The 21917-nt window shown below is 38.1% G+C and overlaps 1 protein-coding gene across 1 annotated transcript in view; it reads right to left on the reverse strand.

The window, feature by feature from the left end:
• Positions 1-21917, reverse strand: part of RYR2 (ryanodine receptor 2) — a 375829-nt gene that overhangs the window by 211527 nt on the left and 142385 nt on the right. The window contains exons 7-11 of the mRNA XM_051615046.1: positions 17276-17350; positions 16448-16526; positions 15047-15159; positions 4164-4263; positions 654-750 (exon numbers count right to left, since the gene is read on the reverse strand). Coding sequence (XP_051471006.1) covers positions 654-750; positions 4164-4263; positions 15047-15159; positions 16448-16526; positions 17276-17350 — 464 coding nt within the window. The remainder of the gene's footprint in view (positions 1-653; positions 751-4163; positions 4264-15046; positions 15160-16447; positions 16527-17275; positions 17351-21917) is intronic.

Below are 21917 nucleotides of genomic sequence, written 5' to 3' on the forward strand. Positions count from 1 at the left end.
CATTTTTAAAAAGGGTAGAAAGGAGGACCCTGGGAATCTCCGGCCTGTCGGCCTCACCTCTGTGCCTGGAAGATCATGAAACAAATCCTCCTAGAAGCTATGCTAAGGAGGACAGGGAGGTGATTTGAGACAGCCTGCATGGCTTCATCAAGGGCAAGTCCTGCCTGACCAACATAGAGGCCTTCTATGATGGATTGACTACATCAGTGGACAAGGGAAGAGATACAGATTTTGTCCGTCTGGACTTCCGTAAAGTCTTTGATGCAGTCCCCCCAACATCCTTCTCTCTGAAATTGAGAGATATGGATTTGATGGCTGGACTGGTAGGTGCATGAGGAATTGGTTGGATGATTGCATCCAGAGGAATTGCATCCAGAAACCACCACATTTCATTTACAGTGTTTTTAAGTCAGTAAAGATGGCAGCAAGTTATCAAAAATCACTATTGCTTTTATACCCGGTGAGATCAGGCTTGAACAATACTGTAAAGAAAATGCAAGAGGTTCTTATCCAAAGTTCATCTCAACAATATTCTTTCATATGAGTAATACATCTCATCACAATATCCTCCAAAAACCTGTAATATCTGCAACACTTAATACTGATTCAGCAACGTTTGTTCAGCAATATTCTGTTATAAGCTGGAAACCTACCTTCTTTGTTCTTCTCCATGTTCACCCGAAGGGACTGTCAAACATTCATCCATGTGACCATGCAATAACCTCAGAACATCCCCTCCTATCAGATAGCCTTGAAGAAAGGAAGAAAATTAAGTGCATTTGTCTGAACGCAGCAACATGTAACATTATAGTTCAACCTGTAATAAATACTATCAGTTTTATTTCCTTTTTAATCTGTTGTTATGTTACTTTAAAAAGAGAGTCAGAAGAAGGGGGAGATATCTCATACCCTGCAGAGCCAGATGATCACTGCCAGGTAGGAAAAACTCCAACTCAGCAATTAGGAAAGGGTAATTCAGAGGAAAGAGAGCCACAAATGGAGGATTGTACAGATTTGAGAAAATGAACTAACGGACATGAGGAAGCAAGTATTTCCCTGCCAGATAACAATATAAAGTAGGATACTCTTCAATTTTTACTTGCCCACTTTGGGGTGTAAGTTAAGCATTCCAGTTTATAAACTAACAAAACAAATATTGAGTGAGTTAGTAGCTAACTTCAAAATCTTTTTTCATGTCTTTGGAAGTTTTCTGTGAGGAAAGCTTCTGGGAAGACCCACTCAAAGTTCTGCTTGATTTAAGACCTCCCACCTACAATCACAATTTATTTGGATTCTGAAGGGAAACTCCTGTACTACCACTGTACATGCGGGTTCAAAGGTGCCAACACTGAGTACAGTCACATGTGTGTTCACAAACTAAGTCATGGAGAATACACTTAGCATCACAATATTTGAAGACCAAGCACATTGCAGCCAGAAACAGAAATTAAGGCCATAATTCTAATCAGTAAAGATATTAACAAAATAGATGTATTTTCATCAGGCTTTTTGCACCAGAGATGTAATATTAAAAAGAAATAAAATTTTATGTTATCCTACGAATATTGTATTATAATCTAGTAACTGAATAATACTACTACTTAGTAGATTGCATGCAGTTTAATGGTATTTTTTCAGTCTGACAAGCTAAACAATTGCTTATATTTGTTTCCTAAACTCATATTCCATTTTTCCTAGAACTGGATAATGTCAAATTCTAAACAGGATGTGGGAACATAATTCCTTGGGTTTAATGGAATAACAAAAGGATTTTTGTAAAAAAAAACAAATTATTGGAATAACATTTTGATGCTATGTCTATGTTAACAGGTAATGTGCAGTAAGACAGATCTATTCAGGGAAATGGTGGTGAAGACCCAAAGGTCACACTGTACACAATTCACAGGTTTATTTTGAAGCTATAGGAAGTATTTTTCCTCAATATATATCAGCGAATATTTCAGGATATTTTTTTAAACTTTTGAAATACATATCAAATTAGCATTTATGCAGCCAACTTAGCACTGATTTTTTAAATTCTGTATTTTGACACAGAGGGGTATTTCTAGGTAACATCAGTTATATGCTTTAATTTTTGCATGGACCTGTGTGTAATATAAATCTGGAGATGTTCTGCCCTTAATAATTTTGGGGGTTCGTTTTGTTTTCACAGTGCCCCCTCTCCATTCACTTCACAGTACAGAATTAGCAAAATTACTTTACTTGACCTAAAGCTCTGTTGTGACTTAAAAAATAAACTGACTTCTGCATAAGCCAGTTTTGCAGAAATGCATGTAAGAAGAAATCATTTTCTTTTCACTAACTACCTGTAATATCCCAGTTCATTGTAGAAACTATTCATCCATTCTTTCTGCTTCAAAGTTATTTCATTTAACTAGAGTGTTTTACTTATTAATCTGTTTTTAATGGGAAGTTTTGATTAAGAGAGGATATTGTAGTGTAGTTATTCCTATACACTATACATTAATATTTTGTTATGAAGCTGATAAAGCATTTCCCAGACACTAACAAAAGTAGCTTTATTTTCCTCTTCCTCCTTTTTGAGGTAATTTTCTCCAGTTTGGCTATAGTTTTACTGAGGCATATAGGGTGAGGTCTCACGTACTGTCAGATTCACTCTCCCTTTGATTAGAGGAGCATTTGCTTGTTCTGCTAGAATAAGGCTTGTGCTCTAATTCTTTCTGACACCATCCTGCTGATCTTCTCTAGAAAATATGCTGCTTAAAGATAACTGATGTCTACACCCGAGAAAAGAGAAAATGGAAAAGAATAGCAACAAAGAACAAGCAAATAAGCAGAGAAATGTGCAGCTGCTAAAATCATGTTACATCATTTGCACGTTTTCCTGTGGGTATTACATGACACTATTGTCTATCATTGTGGACTTCTGCTTCCCCAACAGCTAAGCAGGTCTCAGTAGTGAGGTTCACCAACTAAAGAGATGTAGCACAGCACAAATCTGAGTCTCAGCTAATAAACTGGGATCATTAACACAAATGCCACACCATTGCTGCCAGCACAATAGGAGGATAAGGAGAATGGAGTTTATAGGAAGAGGCAGCTGGTGGAGAGGAGTTTTTCTCCTCTCATTAACAGAAAGGTTTTCTCCATAAGGTTTAGGACATTGTTAAACAATGCACTAGCATTTTTTTTTTTTAATAATAGATTGCAATAGAAACCATGTCAGACTATCTGAATGTGAAGAATAGTGATTCTCATAGTCTAAAAACACAGTGAGTATATAGAAAGAAGGTGTTGGCAGTGTTGTCCCTGAAATCTAAATGAGTAAAGCTGCAAGATCATTCCACAACCGTATTTTAAAATATGCCAGACAAAAAGGACTGATATGAAGCTTCAGTGTATTGCCTTTTCAAAAAATAGTACTGATAAGTCCCAGGGAGCAAGAAAGAAAATACCTACAACTTTAATCTTCTTATAGTTCTATTATAAAATCTGCTCAAATCAGTGATTCTGTAGGAAACTACAAACCATTACATCTTGACAAACTTTTCTGGAAATACATTGTTATTTCTTCTCTGTGGAACCAGCATGGCATAAATTAAGGTATCCTTGTCCTTTTACATTAGAAGTTGCATTTAAAAATCCCTCCCTAATCCCTAAATAACATTTTTAAAGAATTTGAAAGTTATTCTAGACTATCTTTTTTCTGCCTTTCCTCTCCTTCTGGTTTTATTCCCACCATATGATGCTGACAAAACCATTCCCATTCTTAACACCTTGGATTTCACATCCTGTGCCCATTTCTCTTGCACAACATTTTGTACTCAGTGTCAGGAACATGTAACCGTGACGGCATACATCAGGATAATCTGAGATAACTTAAACCAGGACCACAAGTAATTTAAAAACCATTCTGAACTATATGATACCTTCAGGAAAATGATATCGAATGAGCTGATCAGTATAAAATTTAAAAAAAAAAAAAAAGAGTAAGCCATCAGTTTCCCTTTCAGCATAACTTTCTCTCTCTTTTCAGAATATGTATATATTTATTTACTGGAATTAATGTTTCCATAATGTTTCCACTCCAATATTTTAGCCACACTTGACCGAATAACTTAATATTAAAGATATTTCATTTACAATCAGCCAGCCAACAATTAAAGTTAAGTCAATCTTACCTTGGGCAACTTCACTTCCTGAACTGATTGGTGCTACACTCCAGAGTGTCTGCTGGAAAGCTGCATCAACATGTAAGCTACCATTGCCATAAGAGAGATGCTAAAAACAGAAGAGAGAGAGAGGATTTTATTTGGGATTAATTAAAAATCTCATTAAATATACAATAATCACATGAACATTCTCTTGGGTTTTTTGTACATTCATTGTTCATATTGACTATATGAGTAAAGACAAAATCAAAATTGGGTACTCTTCAAGGGACATTAGAAATAAAGCTAGAATAACAACAGCATATTTGCCTCAAAGAGACCTGCATAAATGGCACAGAATGGTCAGCTGTTTGGGCTCTTCAACCATAGTCAACACTCTGAAAACTCATTATTAAATGCTGCGAGGGTCTTACACTGGTGTTCCTCCTATATGCAATGAGATTTTCCACAGAGTTTGAATACTGGGAGGGGACATTAATCTGTGCTTCAGGTGTGACTCACCACTCAATTGCTTCCCAGGTGTCACTGGCTTCAGAAAACTACCTTCAGATCAAAGAAAACAAATTTTTCATGATCCAAGGAAATCTCAAACTATCTTTCCCTGAAAGAGTCACCTCCTGCCAAACTGTTCAATGGATGCTCTTCTTTTACTGAGCTACTGCCTGTCTTCTCCCAAAGTCGTACGTCTTTCTGGTGAGTGCCACAAATTCCTTTCTCAGAACTCTTAGCTTCTCTGTGTATGTGTGTGTGTGCATGCACGTGTGTTTTCCAACTAGCTCAGTGAATTATTGTCTCAGAAATTCTAATCTCAAGGCACAACATATATCACATCTATGCTAAAGCCTTTGTCCCACTCCATCACTTAGTTCTGTTGATATACTGTTAATTGCCAAACAACACATGGTTATACAAATATAAGATTATAGAACCCAGCATTCTATAAATAAGCAGCTGCATAGAAGTATAATGTTTATCCTACCAGGTAACAGCTTGTTAAGTACAGTAACAAAACTTTATTTTAAACCACTGGACAGTAACTGTTTACACAGTAGCATTGGTCTCTGTTTCTGTATATTTTGAACAACATGAACATCTTTTTGGCAAAATTATTAACCATATGATGACAAAAATGGCAATGGAGGCCAGAAGGGGTTAGATTCCTCATGACACGTGCAAAGTCCTTCTGTCATCCTGCCTGCACATATTCTAGGTGTACAGTGGTACAAGGACAGCACATCAGCTCATTTTAGGCAGCTACCGTAACAGTAGTGACACATGAAGTAAGATCTCACAAAAGCTGTTTTCTTTTACTTCACCAGTGTCATTCAGAACACGTAATGGACGATGGTCAGTGAGCAAACCATCACTTCAATCTGCTACTTTACCCTTATTGCAATTACATACCTTAGTCAATGGCAGATCAGGCTGAGACATTACAATCCCCAGCTCACCTCCAGTCCTATTCCTGCCCTCTTGTTCTTAATTATGCTGTTGCATTTTATCTGAGATCACTACACAGATTCCAGTTAGGGACAACAAGCAACTCATGTGTCATCTAGATATGCCACCACCAGGGCACTTCTTGTAACTGTGCCTTTTGTACATATGCATTAACTTATTTTCATCTACAATGGTATCAACTGAATTAGTGTTCTATTTTATAGATAGGACACCATACAAAAATAAATCACTGACATTTCAGTTCAAATCACCTGTTATTTTTATCCATTCATTTGACTCCAGTTGCAGCTCTGATTATAACCCAGATGTCTCAAGTTGAGCCATTAGAGAATTATAACTTTTAAAAGTATGGTTTAAATTAACTAATACAGCACATGATCACCAAAGCAGAGAAACGGAGTGTATCTCAGCAAATCTCTTATTTCCTTCCATTCCCTAGATTGTTTGCTGCACCCTCCAAATTACAATTAAAGGCAAGGTTCTTGACAACTACAATTCCATATGCTTTGGTGCTCATTCCCTGGACACCACCCATAGCAAACAACAACATGAATCTTTGAACATGTAGAGGAGGTAGCCTGATAATGGAAATATAAGGATTCCATTACATCAAATGTATAGAAAAAGCCCATTGGATCCGAGATGCCAGTCTTAACCCTGGAGTTACCTACCTTTTAAAGCAACCCGCTGCCTGTATGTGACTTATTTGGAGCTTATCAGCTGGTTTGGTACTTTCAGCACAACAGAAGTATCAAAATTAAACATAAGTTCTGTAATACAATGTCCAGGATGTGGAAAAGTCACTCACACTGATGCTGAGGAGCCTCTATACATACTATATGGAGCTTTGCTGGCTGGCATACCAAAATGAGGACCATATGTGTAGCACATGCTTTTCTGGTGTGCAGTAACAGCATTTGCAAAGCAGAAATGTGTTATGCTTAGGAAGTCTGCTCACCCAAATACTATCTTTTGCAGACTGATGTGCAAGCTCAACACAAAAACTAGATTCGTCTTCCCTACTGATCAATCAAGATTCTCCTAAAGCAGCATTTAACCAACCATAGGCTTTCAATAAGTTTTCAGAATTAAATTATGGTATTTTTATGAATACAGGATTACACTACAGGCCACAGGTAGCTTCTCAAGGATAAACTCCAAGATTGAAATGTCTCAGAACTCTACAGGTTTCCCCTTTGAACCTACTATTATGATATAAACATAGCAAAGCACCACAATCACATCCCTTTTCCTAGGTCTTCAAGAAACACACAGTGTATTTAAGTCTACTGGAGAGTTTAGGAATCAGATGGTAATTTCCACAAGAACTTTTCTGCAGTGATTGCAGCAGTATAGATGCATTTACAATAGCTCTAAATAACTAGATTTATTTTAAATTCACAGTCAGTCTGCATCAAAGTTTTGTTCTCTAAAACAAGCATGTGTGCAATGAAAAAAAACAAATACAGCAAAACTTTAACTTCAGGCTTCCTCTTGCCTAAGGTGTGTCAATACTGGCATCTCATCTTACAATATCTATTTCTATCTGCACTTTACATTAAGATGTGTCTTCCTTCAATCTCAGGCCATTCCAAATAGTGAGAACAGCAAAAGAAAAATAACAAAGTTTATTTTCTCGTAAATTTTGAGATCTGGGTACAAGCCAGAACACTTCCTAGAATGCCTGAGTACTGCACACTAGAGCAGAACCAACCACACTGCTTCAGAAGTTAGTAACAGCTGGTAAAGAGATGCAGGCTACAAACACAGTCCTATTCAATCCATTTCTCTTCTGCACACAGAGTCTTAGAACTCTTGCTCTTTCCCCTTTCCCTCTGTCTTAAAATGACTACAATTACCAGGACAGAGAACCAGTTTCAAACCATTAAGGCACCTATTCTCAATGATCCAAGAAGATCTGAGATGTTCCAAGTCTTGAACAGACACCATTCCAACAAGTGGTACACAAGTGAGAACACATGCATCAGAGTGAGGGGGAGCACTTCATATGTCTTCGTTTCCTTAGTCATTCTGAGACCAGGCAAAGCAAAACTAGAAGATGGCCACGCTGGAGATATTTCTATCTTGGGGAAGAAGTCAAAAAGTATGTACCTGTATCTATAACCAGAAAACAAATCAACAAACTATATTCCTTTCTTTTTTTTTTTTTTTTAATTAGGAAGGGAAAAACATTTTGCATCCTAAAAATGGTGAATTAGCAAGCTTCAGCAAAAACCTAAGGTTAACCTAGACACACTGTCTCTAGAACCAAAAGATAAACACTTCTTTTTTTCCTATTTACCAGGTGCCATTTCTATTAAAATTTATTACCCAAGTCAGTTAAAAAGTATTCTGTAACACTGAGTATGATACTGGTACCATCAAAATAAATGAAAATATTAAGTCACAAGGAAGGGAGATGCTGGAAAGAACTAGAAGTAATAACTGCATCTGTGTAAAGTGTTTATATTATTAGTTTTGTGTTTAAGTCTACAAGTAGCAAGACATTTATATGCATTGAAACACAGAATCATAGAATGGTTAAGGCTGGAAGAGACCCTAAAGATCATCATGATCCAACCTCACTGATATGAGCAGGGAATCTAGGAATATTTTGAAAAAGTCGGAGTAAATATAAATAAACTTACACTGCAGAACAAAAAATTATTACCCAAGTTTTGACCCAAAATAGGCAAGGCTCAGAAAATTTCACATGGGTTTAAAACTCTACAAAATCCTGGTTTATTTGCATTTCTCTGAAGTCATTTAAACAGTCAGCCAGCAAATTCAGAAGCAAAGAAAATTTTTCCATTGCTAAAGAGAAACACCAGCACCGTACTAACCAATTCCAGTCCCCTTACTCAGCATAAATCTACCATCAGCAATGGCAGAGTAGTAGCTGAAACCCACAGACAAACAGATATTGTAAACAATCCATTGGGAATCATCTAGTCCACTATCACACAACTGACAGCAAGCAACTGTGGATACATGGCAGGAAAGCACAAGATTCCCACAGAGGTAGGTGGGGGTTGGCTGCGTTCACCCTCTTTATATTAGCTCCTTCTGCACTATCAAAAGCCTGAAGCACATCAGCTGCTGCACTTCCAAATTATTATCATTTAGTGCAATTAGACACAAGAGCTTTCATTAGCAAAATATTAATTTTACAGAAGTAAGCATCAGAAGTTAGGAAATGTCAAACAAAGTAGGCTATGGAAAAATAATGTATTATATTACTGTCTTCACTGGCATGATCCTGTACCATGTTTTCCACAAGTGCTGCCTAATTGGATAAAGGAGCTCACTGCATGAACAGCTGCTCAGTGCTTTGCTTTCTCCTCAATTTCAGTCTGCAGTCTCACGCTTTATTCAATATACTCAATTCTTCAAAGCTTTGAAAAGAGAATTATTTATTTCCTCACAGGTTTTTCTCTTGCTACCAACAATTAAAGCATTTCACAAAACACAACAAATATTAATGAATTCATTTTCAAAACCCCCAAAGGACTAGCATTATAGTCCATTTTCTAATGGCGAGTGGAAGTACATAGCTAGACTTAGAAATTTTAATCTAGGATGCCCAAGTTGTTGCATTTTCTAATGACTGTTTGTTGTATGTTTTTTAAAAAAACATTTTTATGGTAGAACTTACATGTAATTTTTCTATATAAAAAAATAAGCACAGAGTTACAATAGGTGGATTCATACTGATACCCATATGAACCACAGATAAAGAAGGAAACTTTAAAACCACTTTTTAGACATCTGCTACCTAAACTAACACAAAATCACCAACAGGGGATAGTTGTCAGCATACTACAGGTGGCTCCTGTGCCTTACTAGAATTGGTTTCCTAGATAGTTGCAGCTAGCAGTTATCTACCTGGACTGTTCCAGGCCTCTCTGACTCTCTTTTCCTCTCCAAATCTTTAGCCCAGTCCCATATATCTCACCTAGCTAATCCAGCTTCCCAACACAGTTACAGTCTGCCTCATCCCCCAGAATTAGGACCTCTTTCTGCTACAAAAGGTTCTTCCCAGACCTACAAAGCCCCAGCATAGTCTTTTTGGCTTTTTTCTTGCTCAGCCTACTGCTTTCCATGTCATCCAGCATTTGACTTCTTTCCAGAAACTCACCACAAGTCCCATCCCTTAATTCTTTTCTCATTTCAGCTGCCAATCTCTTCAGCCAGTCATCAAGTCCCACTCAGTTTTCCTCCTTCCCACTTCAGTCCCAGGCTCCTGCCCCTGCTACATCACCTATCTTTTGTTCCTTCTACTTTCTCACAGCTTCCTCCTCCACATATCTCCAGTGACAGTAGATCACCTACAGCATATAAAACACTGAGTTCTCAGCTGTCAATACAGTGCCTGACTTGAGCTACCTATTACAAGGAATATCTGGTTCCACCAGGGCTGGGGTGTATTAAATTATTCACTGTAAAGGGTGTTTAAACAGCTCATTAACACACAGGAGGTGCAAGAGGTCTACCTTATGCAAAATAAAGTCAGCATACTTAGCTACTGAAAGAAAATTTGAAAAATCTCTCCTGGGCACGACCAAGCTGCATTATTTCAGGACAATGCTTCCTTATTAAGTTTAAGCAAGGAGAGTTTTGGAACACTCCTTCCAATTCTCTGTATTTGTTATAAAGCATGACATGCTCAGCATTTTCAAGAAAATTAGATTAATTGTCCTAATGACACAATTTTTTTTTTTTCTTCCCTGGCTTCAAACTCAGTGATGTTTCACCTCTTCTAGATGAACTAAAAAAAAAAAAAAATATCTCAGATTGATTCAAAAACAACAACAAAAAAGAGTAACAACCACAAATAGATGCTACTATTTCTCATAAGTATTTTTTTTACACTACAAACATTTAATTATAAGCACTTGGAAGCAGAATTTTATGACAGAGCAGCCTGACAACCTTAATTATCAGAAAGGTCTACCAACCTCCACAATAATATTTCAAATTGTATAAAGACTCTGTGGGAACATCATTACGATCAGTGTAACAGAACAGCTCAACACTAACTTGTTTCACTAATTTCAGGTTTGTGTATGTAGATTCAAATTATTCGACAACTTCTTAATGCAAATGGTGGACAAGCTGACTAGAAGAGGAGCGCTGCTGGATCTTGTGCTCACCAACAAGGAGGGCCTTGTTGAAGCAGTGGTGGTCAATGGCAGCCTTGGCTACAGTGACCACGAGATGGTGGAGTTCAGGATCCTGTGTGGGAGGAACAGAATACCCAGCAGGACCAGAACCCTGGACGTCCACAGAGCAAACTTCGGCCTCCTCAATCAATTGTTAAGGGAAGTCCCATGGGACAGGGTGCTGGAAGGTAAAGGGGCTCAAGATAGCTGGTCAGCATTCAAGGACCACTTCTTGCAAGCACAGGATCAGTGTGTCCCAACGGGTAGAAAATCTAGTAAGGGAGCTAGGAGACCAGCGTGGTTAAAAAAGGAACTGCTGGGCAAACTCAAGTGGAAAAGAAAAATCTATAGATCATGGAAGGAGGGGCTGGTCACTTGGGAGGAATATAGGACTGTTGTCAGAGAATGTAGGGAGGCAACTAGGAAAGCTAAGGCCTCCTTGGAACTTAACCTTGCAAGTCGGGTTAAGGACAATAGAAAGGGCTTTTTCAAATACATAGCCAACAAAACTAACACCAGAGGCAATATAGGCCCACTGCTGAATGAGGTGGGTGCCATGGTGACAGAGGATATAAAGACAGCAGAGGTGCTGAATGCCTTCTTTGCCTCTGTCTTTACTCCTGCAGGCTTTCCCCATGAGCCCCAGTTTCATATAGCCCCAGAAGAAGTCAAGATAAAAGAGGAGTTTGCCCAGGTAGATGAGGATTGGGTTAGGGATCAGTTGAGTAATCTGGACATCCATAAATGGATGGGTCCGGATGGAATGCATCCAAGGGTGCTGAGGGAGCTGGCGGAGGTCATTGCTAGTCCACTCTCCATCATCTTTGGTAAGTCATGGGTAACAGGAGAGGTGCCTGAGGACTGGAGGATAGCAAATGTCACTCCAGTCTACAAGAAGGGCAAGGAGGACCTGGGTAACTATAGACCGGTCTGCCTCACCTCCATCCTGGAAAGGTGATGGAACAACTTGTCCTTGGCATTATCTCTAGGCATATCAAGGAGATGGGGGTCATCAAGAGCAGTCAACATGGTTTTACCAAGGGTAAGTCATGTTTGACTAACCTCATAGCCTTCTATGAGGAAATTACTAGGTGGATAGATGATGGTAGAGCGGTAGATGTGGTATATCTTGATTTCAGTAAAGCATTTGACACCGTCTCCCACAGCATCCTTGTAGATAAGTTGATCAAGTATGGGTTTGATGATCAGGCAGTGAGGTGGATCAAGAACTGGTTGAATGGAAGAAGTCAGAGAGTTGTAGTCAATGGGGCAGAATCTAGTTGGAGGCCTGTGACTAGTGGAGTCCCTCAGGGGTCAGTACTGGGACTGGTGTTGTTCAACATCTTCATCAACAACCTGGATGAGGGTACAGAATGTACCCTCAGCAAGTTTGCTGATGACACCAAGCTGGGAGGAGTGGCTGACACACCAGAAGGCTGTGCTGCCATTCAGAGAGACCTAGACAGGCTGGAGACTTGGGCGGGGAAAAACCTGATGAAGTTCAACAAGGGCAAGTGTAGAGTTTTGCATTTGGGGAAGAAAAACCCCATGTACCAGTACAGGTTGGGGGCTGACCTGCTGCAGAGCAGTGTAGGAGAGAGGCACCTGGGGGTCCTGGTACACAGGAGGATGACCATGAGCCAGCAGTGTGCCCTTGTAGCTAAGAAGGCCAATGGCATCCTGGGGTGCATTAGAAAGGGTGTGGTTAGTAGGTCAAGAGAGGTTCTCCTCCCCCTCTATTCTGCATTGGTGAGGCCTCATCTGGAGTATTGTGCCCAGTTCTGGGCCCCACAGTTCAAGAAGGACAGGGAAGTGCTTGAAAGAGTCCAGCGCAGAGCCACAAAGATGATTAAGGGAGTGGAACATCTCCCTTATGGGGAAAGGCTGAGACAGCTGGGTCTCTTTAGTTTGGAGAAAAGGAGACTGAGGGGTGACCTCATCAATGTTTACAAATACGTAAAGGGTGAGTGTCAAGAAGATGGAGTTAAGCTTTTTTCAGTGATGACCAGTGATAGGACAAGGAGTAATGGATACAAATTGGAGCATAGGAGGTTTAAGGTGAATATCAGAAAAAATTTTCTTACTGTGAGAGTGACAGAGCACTGGAACAGGCTGCCCAGGGAGGTTGTGGAGTCTCCTTCACTGGAGACATTCAAGACCCGCCTGGACGCCTTCCTGTGTGATGTACTCTAGGTGACCCTGCTCTGGCAGGGGGGTTGGACTAGATGATCTTTCGAGGTCCCTTCCAACCCCTAGGATTCTATGATTCTACGATTCTATGATTTTTGAAAGGGAACTCTGTCATCAGATAATCATGATAAAATTTTTTATTTAAAAAAAAAAAAAAAGAAAAAAAAGAAAAAAGCAGTAAACCTCAAGACTTTTTCACAGATTTGCATAATACTGATACAGATCAGCATTACAGTCAGGACAATAACTAAGCAACTACATATACATCACAGTGTAGAAATTGTCACATTATACTGAAATATGTGTGCTGTACAAAGTTGGGGGTTTGGGCTTCTTATCGAGAATAACGCTGATGTCAGTGCAGGGGTACATACTACTATGTACAAGATGGAAAAGTTGCCAGAACTATTACATCTGTGCATCAACCTGCACTGCCTTATGAAAGGAAACAGCAACTCTGGCTTGAATCAAATGGTGGCAATATTTACAGCAGAACACTGTTTTGCTGCATGCTAACAGAGTTCAGCAGAGCCAAGTTTCCTCTCTGAAGGACCTGGCAACAGTGCAGCTCATGCATTCTGTAATGCCAGAAGCACTTATGTAAGTGCTTTCCTCAGAAATGCTACACAGAAAAATAAACATCTGAAATCCTATTCTATAGGATGGGATAATGAGACGGAGAGACTTGCCCAGGGCCATTGTTGTGAGTCAGCAAACTTTCAAAATCCAATCCTTTAGCTTACTATTTTAACGCTAATCTTCCTATCAGTTTAGCACTTGCTCACTGAGATTAAAAATATGACTCTTCAGGGCAAAAAAAATAGTCAATTGTCCAAAAATCTTTACTTGATGAAAGCAGTGAAGGGGAACTCTAGGAAAGTCCTGAGATTTTCTGAATCCTTGCTCCTTCTTACTATCGAACCAGAGCTGAAAACTGAAATAAGTTTAATAACTATTCAGTAAAATTTAGGTCTAAAAAATTTTAAGACTATAACACAGAGAGTAAAATATCAAGAACATAAGATTTGTGTTGATTCTCTCTACACTGAAAATATAGGTTTAGTATGTAGATATTTTGCATGGAAGACAGAGTCTACTCATTAACATGACGTGTTGAGAAAAAAAATATTCCATTTTATAAAAAATTCTTTAAAACCATTATTTTTAAGTCTAATTCACCTCTTCACTTCTTTTTCTATGTACTGAGAAAAAAATTCAGAAATAATGTTTCATAGTATTAAAAAATATAGAATAAACTTTAGTGTTATATGAAGATCTGAGACAGTCCTATTGACAAAGCTAAAAACACTTCCTTTTCAAATATCCTTTTTTCAGTTGTGGCCACATTTTCTGAATCACTGGGGCTGATTTTAGAGAAGCTTCCTGTAGAATGATTTTCTCCTTATTTCATCTTTTTTTTTTCCAAATAGAACAGTTCAGGGGCTTGCAATGCCAAGAATACAAAAAGAAATTCCTCTTAAAGCAGTGAAAAATTTCATTACAAAACAAATAGGAGATCCTTTGATGAGGAAGAAGGTTATTTAAATCAGTGCTAAAAAGCAGCTAACACAGAAAATTTAAAAATATTTAAATTATATTTAATTATTATTTTATTATGTCATGCCAGTAGCAATATATGTTACACTGTACACAATCCTAAGAAAATACTGACTTTTAAAGCCCCCAAAATGCTATGCAGCCAAGTTAAACATCTCAAAATTTTCCTATAAAATTTTAATCCATGTATGCTAGTGCTGTTAACCTCTGAACACCTCAGTTATGAAATATGGACAGCTTGCTTTTTTCTTAATTTTCTTTTTTTCTTCATTAGTAAATTTTTCAACTTCTATTACATTATTAAAATGAACACAAATTACATTAGTCACATATCAACGTCACACTTTCCAGACCTTCAGTGTCTCAGTTTGCAAAATGGTATCAAATAAAAATTTTAACACCTCAAGCTATATTTTTGAAGGGGCAAATGTAAACCAAACTTCAGCAGAACATGTTTAGTAACTTTTTTTTTTTTTTTTTACTGTAGAGGAAGCACTGTGCAGATATTCTTAAAAAACTTACCAAATATCTTTCTGAAGAGACACTGACTAAAATAAGATCATCTCCAACACGCACTTTTTCTCCTTCTGATCGTTGCTTGGAAGCAGGATGGATGGTCCACCAGCATGCCTCACCTGTATCATTATTGAGTAATAGCAGAGAAAGAAATTAGGACGAAAATGCCTAACATTATTTCCATTACTTTCACATCTATCTCAGTCCTAAAACTCTGACCAAGTTTTCAGTTGGGTAAACAAAATCACTGTGTATTTTCAATAACTAATATTCAGTAACTAATATTGTTCCTGCACTACCTTGGCAGAAATTCAGCTGGAATAATACACATATGCAGAACACAGCAAGACCTCTGCATCAATACTTCCAGAATTGAAGAAATAGGAGGCTCTCTCTGTTCTCTAGTCAACCTAGTCCAGGATGCTTTTGTTAAAGAGCTTCCCTTTGTTCACTTTTGTTAAAGAGCTTCCCTTTGTTCACTTTTGTTCCAGGTTCTGGGAAATACATCAAAGAACATTCCACCAAGAATTAGGACAAAAAAATGGAGCAACCCATCACTAAGGGCAATAAAAATAGGCATCTAAAATATCACTTAAAATAACATTTGAAAGATCTTATTAATCCAAATGCAGCTATGTTTTTCCACTCCTACTCACTGTGTCTCTAATTTCCCAGAATGGGGGGCATAAAATTCACAAATTTTGGTCCTATGGTAAACCTTCCTTTCAGATATACTTCTTCAATGAAAAGCATGCTTTTCAGAAAAAAAAAATCTCTTTGATCTTGAAACTGTTCAATTATTGCCATTATCACTTCTGTTACTCCTAGATAGAGCAAGGCTTTAAAAACAAACAAACAAACTTATTATTTATAATTAAACAATTACACCAAACACTGGTGTTGCACTGGACTTGGTAGAGTTCGGTTAATGGTTGGTAGAGATAGGTTATGGTTCAAATCAATCTTAAAGGCCTTTTCCAACCAGAACGATTCTGTGATTCTGTTATGGCATTGTTAGAAGCTACATCAGTCGTAAAAATAAAATTAAATCCAAGTTAACAGCAGTTCTAAAACAGCCACAAAAATTTTTTTAAAATAATACAAATTTTAGAAAAGACTTCTACAGGAAAAATAACTTGGGCATATTTATTTACTTATATTCAATATTCTAAATCTGCATTTGAGTATCAATACATTTGTTTATATCTCATAGAAAAGCAATTACATAATCTATAAGAAAATGAAAATATAAGATACTGAATGTGTAAAACATGGAAATATTGAGTTTTTCTTCAGTTCATAAAACAGTCTTGATTTTTATGTGATTTATATGCATTCATAGGTCTCTAATCTGATTTTTAGACTGAAAGTATTCTTCATTAAATTGTATTTTAAGGAACCTCTTACCTGTTGTGTCCTCTTGCAATCCTACATCAAATGCCAGCTTATCCATTGAAGATCGAGATGTAGAGAGGCAGCATAGATACTATCAAAAGAAATGAGCATGCATTACTAGTTCTGCTCATGTCTGATAATCCACTGAAACATAAAAGGCCTACTATAAAAAAAACCCTACTAACACAGGATTAACTGTTCTTACATTATCCCCACAAGTCACAGCCAAGAACATATATGCCTGATAAACTGAATGGCACTCAAGGAGACATAGCAAAGGTACATGTTCTAAAATAACATCTCAGTCTATCCAGGTTATCTTTCCACTGAGACAGGAATAGTGAAAGTGGAAATAAAGGAACTGTTCAGCTCCATGAAGCCTCACTTGTAGTTGAGGAGTTTGGTACCCATGTAATTCATCAGGGAATCGAAGAGTCAGGCTTCTGTCCAAAATATGTGGAAGAAGGAATTCCCTTCTCCACTCAGTCTCCAACATATGTTCATGTTGCCAGCCAGATGCCAGCTCTGGATTCAGTCACAGCTTATGCAATATGCAATATCCAAGGGAAAAGTAATGAGAAATTACCAAGCCAAAACAGACTGACAGAGAACTCAACATATGGAGCCAGAATTAGTTTTAGCACTTACCAGATATGACCAGCTTGGTTTTGTATTTCCAGGCATCTACCCTTCCAAAAGTCTTCCATTAACCATAAGTAACATGCCTCTTTTATGTCAATAATTCTCCAGATAGAAGTAAATGGCAATAGTCTGGGCACTTTCTGACATAACTTCCATGTAAAAAAGTAATCATTGCTGCTATCAATTTCTGTTACATACCATGCCACTGTAGGAATGACGCAGCAGGATTGCATGCCCATAGAGGAGTGTTCGATGACCGCCACCTTGTGCAGACTGAAAGATAAAGAGAAGTAAATACTGGTAGTTGTAATAAAATCAGGCCTTTTGAGAAAGAAAAAAGGAAAGAAGAAATCCTCATCAATCTCTGGACCATCTGTATTAGCCCTGTGACAGAGGAGTCTATTTCTTGATAAAACACTATTCAGGGATTAGCTCAAGAAGGTAGCTTTACAAATGTGGCATCTTTAGTTTCAATTGGCTCTTAATACATTGACTTTTTTAGTCCTTGGGACAGATCTACAGCACAATGTGGACAGTTGAATCTAGAGGCTTCTGACTTTTTCTATTAAAAGTGCTCAATTCACTGCTGAGAGAAAATTGTGTGCTTTGTAGTGCCACTGATTTGGTATAAAATATATTCTAGAAGCTTAAATATTTCTCACTTGCGCTGAAAGGAGACAGCCTCTAGAGCAGTTTCGATGCATACCACACTACACACCCTTAAGTATTGTTAAATCTCTACATATTGCCCCATTTTTTCTCCAAATGATATATTCTATACAGATAGCGTGCAGAGAGAGCTTCTGGAGTATTGTCTCTGTTTTACCAGAAAGTATTAACGATGTATCAACCACACTGAAGCTCCAGACTGCTTGCCACACACTGTTGAAATACTATCAGACAGAATTCTTTACCTGCTAGGCCAGATAAGTGCTCAAAGACTTCTAACTTAACAGGATTTGTGGGCTTTGAAAATTCAGAAATCATGCTCAAGTAAATGTTCCTCCTGAGAAATGCAGCATACATCTTGAGTGAAATAAAATTAAACAAATACACTTTTAGCCCAAGAACCTGCAACCATTTTTTTCACAGAATTTTTATTAAGGTTTCTCTTTATCTATAATTAGTTGAACCACTCATGAATGAATAAATAAATCTTGTTAAAGCATGAGCAACTTTTCAGCTTCTGCTGAAGATTTACGAATTACTTCTACAGAGGAATGCAGCTGATTGACACTGGTCGAGAGCAGAGAGTGTCAGACAAGACATTGACAAGAACGTAAGTCTGTATTCCTCTGATAGAGCATCTCATGTAACATTATGAATCATAGAATCATAGAACTATTCCAGTTGGAAAAGACATCTTGGGGCCACCGAGTCCAACTATCATCCCTAGTCTACAAAGTTCTCCCCTAAACCATATCCACCAACACCATATCCAAACAACCCTGAAATACGTCCAGGGATGGTGACTAAACCACCTCCCTGGGCAGCCTATTCCAGGGTCTAACCACTCCTTCTGTGATTTTTTTTTTTCCCTAATATCCAGTGTAAACCTCACCTGTTGCAGCTTGAAGCCATTCCCTCTTGTTCTATCACTAATTACCTGTGAGAGTTGACCAGCACCAATCTCTCTTCAGTGTCCTTTCAGGTAGTTGTAGAGACTGATGAGGTCTCATCTCAGACTCCTCTTCCTCAAACTAAACATTCCCAGCTCCTTCAAGTGTTCTTCATAAGATTTATTCTCTAGGCCCTTCACCAGCTTCGATGCCCTCCTCTGTACTCACTCCAGCACCTTGATATGTCTCTTAAATTGAGGTGCCCAAACTGGACACAACACTCCATGTGTGGCCTCACCAGTGCTGAGTACAGGGAGACAATCACCTCTCTACTTCTGCTGGTCACACTACTTCTAATACAATCCAGGATGCCATTGGCTTTCTAGGCCACCTGGGCACACTGCTGGCTCATATTCAGCCACTTGTCAATTAGAACCCCCAGGTCCTCTTCTGCCAGACAGCTTTCCAGGCACACTTCCCCAGGCCTGTAGTGTTGCATGGGGTTGTTATGGCGCAAGTGCAAGATGTGGCACTTGACCTTGTTGAAGTCCAGACCATTAACATTAGCCCAACGATCCAATCTATTCAAGTGTCTCTGTAGAGCCTCCCTATTCTCATGCAGATCAACGCTCCTGCCTAACTTGGTGTCATCTGCAAACTTACTCCATGTCCTTATCGAGATCATCAATAAAGATGTTAAACAGAAATGGTCCCAACACTGAGCCCTGAGGGACACCACTTGTGAGCGGTTGCCAGCTGGAGTTGACTCCACTGACCACCACCCTCTGGGCCTGACTGTCCAGCCAGTGCTTGATCCAACAGATCATGTGCTCATCCAGGCCATGAGCAGCCAGGTTTTTTATGAGAGTTCTTTGGGGAAGAGTGTCACATGCTTTTTGGAGATCTAGATAGACAATATCCACAGCCTTTCCCTCATCTAATAGTCGGGTCATCAGGTCATAAAAGATCAGGTTCGCCAGGCAGGATCTGCCTTTCATAAACCCATGCTGACTGGGCCTGATCCCCTGGTTATCCTCTATATGTCTTCTGATAACACTCAAGATGATCTGCTCTATGACCTTCCCTGGTACTGAGGTCAGACTGACAGGCCTATAGTTTCCCGGATCCTCCTTTCTAACTTTCTTATAGATGGGTGTTACATTTGCTACTCTCCAGTCCATTGGGACCTCCCCAGTTAGCCAGGACTTCAGGTAAATAATGGAAAGTCAACTAGCGATCACATCTGCCAACTCTTTCAGCTCCCTTGGATGTAGCCCATCTGGTCCCATAGACTTGTGTGTGTCTAAGTGGTGTAGTAGGTCTCTGACCACTTCCTCTTTCATTGTGATGACCTCATTCTGCACCTCTTCCCTGTCTCCTAGCTCACGTGGCATGCACATCACACTCTTCAAGTAATATAAAAATATATATTTTTAGTCTATAAATGTAACAACTCCATAAGCAGCCTTGTTCTTTAATACAGGACTCCTAATTTAATATCTTACACACAGCATTTATACCCTTTCTTTTACCACAGCAGATTGACCTTCTGTTTGACTGGAGTATCAGATTAATTACAGAATAAATGAGAAAAAATCATACTATGTTATCTCTTTGGCAGCTTCATTTCAGTGCTGGAGATCAATTTAACTGGATGGCTATGGTAGCAACACACAATTATTTCCCATCTTCATTCACCACTTGTCCTTCCTTATCTGCTTTCCATTAGCATAATATTTATTGAACTTTTAGTTACTTGGTCAAAAAAAAAAATAAACACATAAAACAGAAAGAGGAATAGGTGGCGGAAAAGCAGGTACTGAAAAAAATAGTATTTTTAGCACTTTTAAGAAACTGAAAGGAATTTCTGGCTTTTCTTTTCATTGAGAAGAAAGTATCTTGATGGACACAAGGTATATTTTGACTTTCAATAAACTGTGCAGCAGTCAAAATGAAGGGAGGCACATTCAATTCTCTGGAAGACTGGATGACATGAATGTTTATTAAGAGAGAAGTAATGGACTTTGTCACAGACACAGTCTGGACAACAAGACAAAGATTTAGCTTTGAACTAGCATTACTATCACCACTTTTTGTAAGTAGCTGTTAGGCAATGATTTTCTACTGAAAGAGTCTTCAGTTTTCAAAATAATTCATTACCTAGAATGTTGCAGAGAACTGTAGGTTTTCCACATCTTTAAACAAATTTTAAAGAAAATAAATTTTACAGTTAACAATCAGACTTACATGGTAAAGATGCAACATTCCAAGAGAGGTGTGCCACCAGAATTTATCAAGTTTCTAGTAATTCTAGTAATAATATTTCTGATGACAGTACAAGTAAGACTTCTTGGACTCTACAATTCTGACTAATTCAATCAGTAATGCCCACAGATGTTTGCACAAATATAAATGGCATTGTAATGCAAGCAAGTTTCTACCAAACACTATTTATAATTAGTTTTATTTGCATATGTTTTTAATTTCCATTTTTCGAAGTAATTTATAAGTTGGACAACATGTTCCCTGGATAAAACCAGGCTGGAGAAAAATACATTTTTGATCAAAGAAAAATTTATCCATTGAAGTTCTACAAGCTACCCTGTTCAGGAGTATCAGCTCTCTGAATGCAAAACTCTTCTCTTGATTTTATCCTCCGAGAATCTGAGATTTAGAATAAGACTTGAAAAGCACTCAGAACTGGTAAACGCTAGTTATTAAATTGAGATGGAAAGCATATAAAGCAAATTCACACTGCTTATGAAAACTTTATATAAACTGTCCATCTCTAGTCTAATATTTCTGCAGCTAGAATACAAGATTAATTTGGAGTAATCTCATCACCCAAAAGCCATTGCCAAAGCAAAGGCAATTTAGAATACAACGAAAATCAGAGCTGAAGAAATTAGCATTCAAAACATACAAACAGCTTTCAAGTTCAATGCATTTTTAGATCAGGCAGTGAGAATAGACTGCTAAGATCTGGGCTCCTTCATTTGATGTAAAGTACATTCTCTTGAAACAAAAATAAGAAGGAAAATTAGTTAAAATTAGGAAATATTTCTTTTCCTTGTTTTCTTAATGGAAATAGGATTAAAATGCCAAAAGTAACCTAAAAATTACAACCTGCAGGCTATACAGTAAAATGTGCAATTTATGAAAGATGCATAACATGAAATATTTATTTAAAATAATATAATAAATTTTATTTTTAGAATATATTTTACTGTGAACATCAATCCTGAAGTAAGATATGTTATACATGATCAAACAAACCCTTT

Source organism: Apus apus, chromosome 3 (assembly GCF_020740795.1).
Source record: "Apus apus isolate bApuApu2 chromosome 3, bApuApu2.pri.cur, whole genome shotgun sequence".
Lineage (NCBI taxonomy): Eukaryota > Metazoa > Chordata > Aves > Apodiformes > Apodidae > Apus > Apus apus.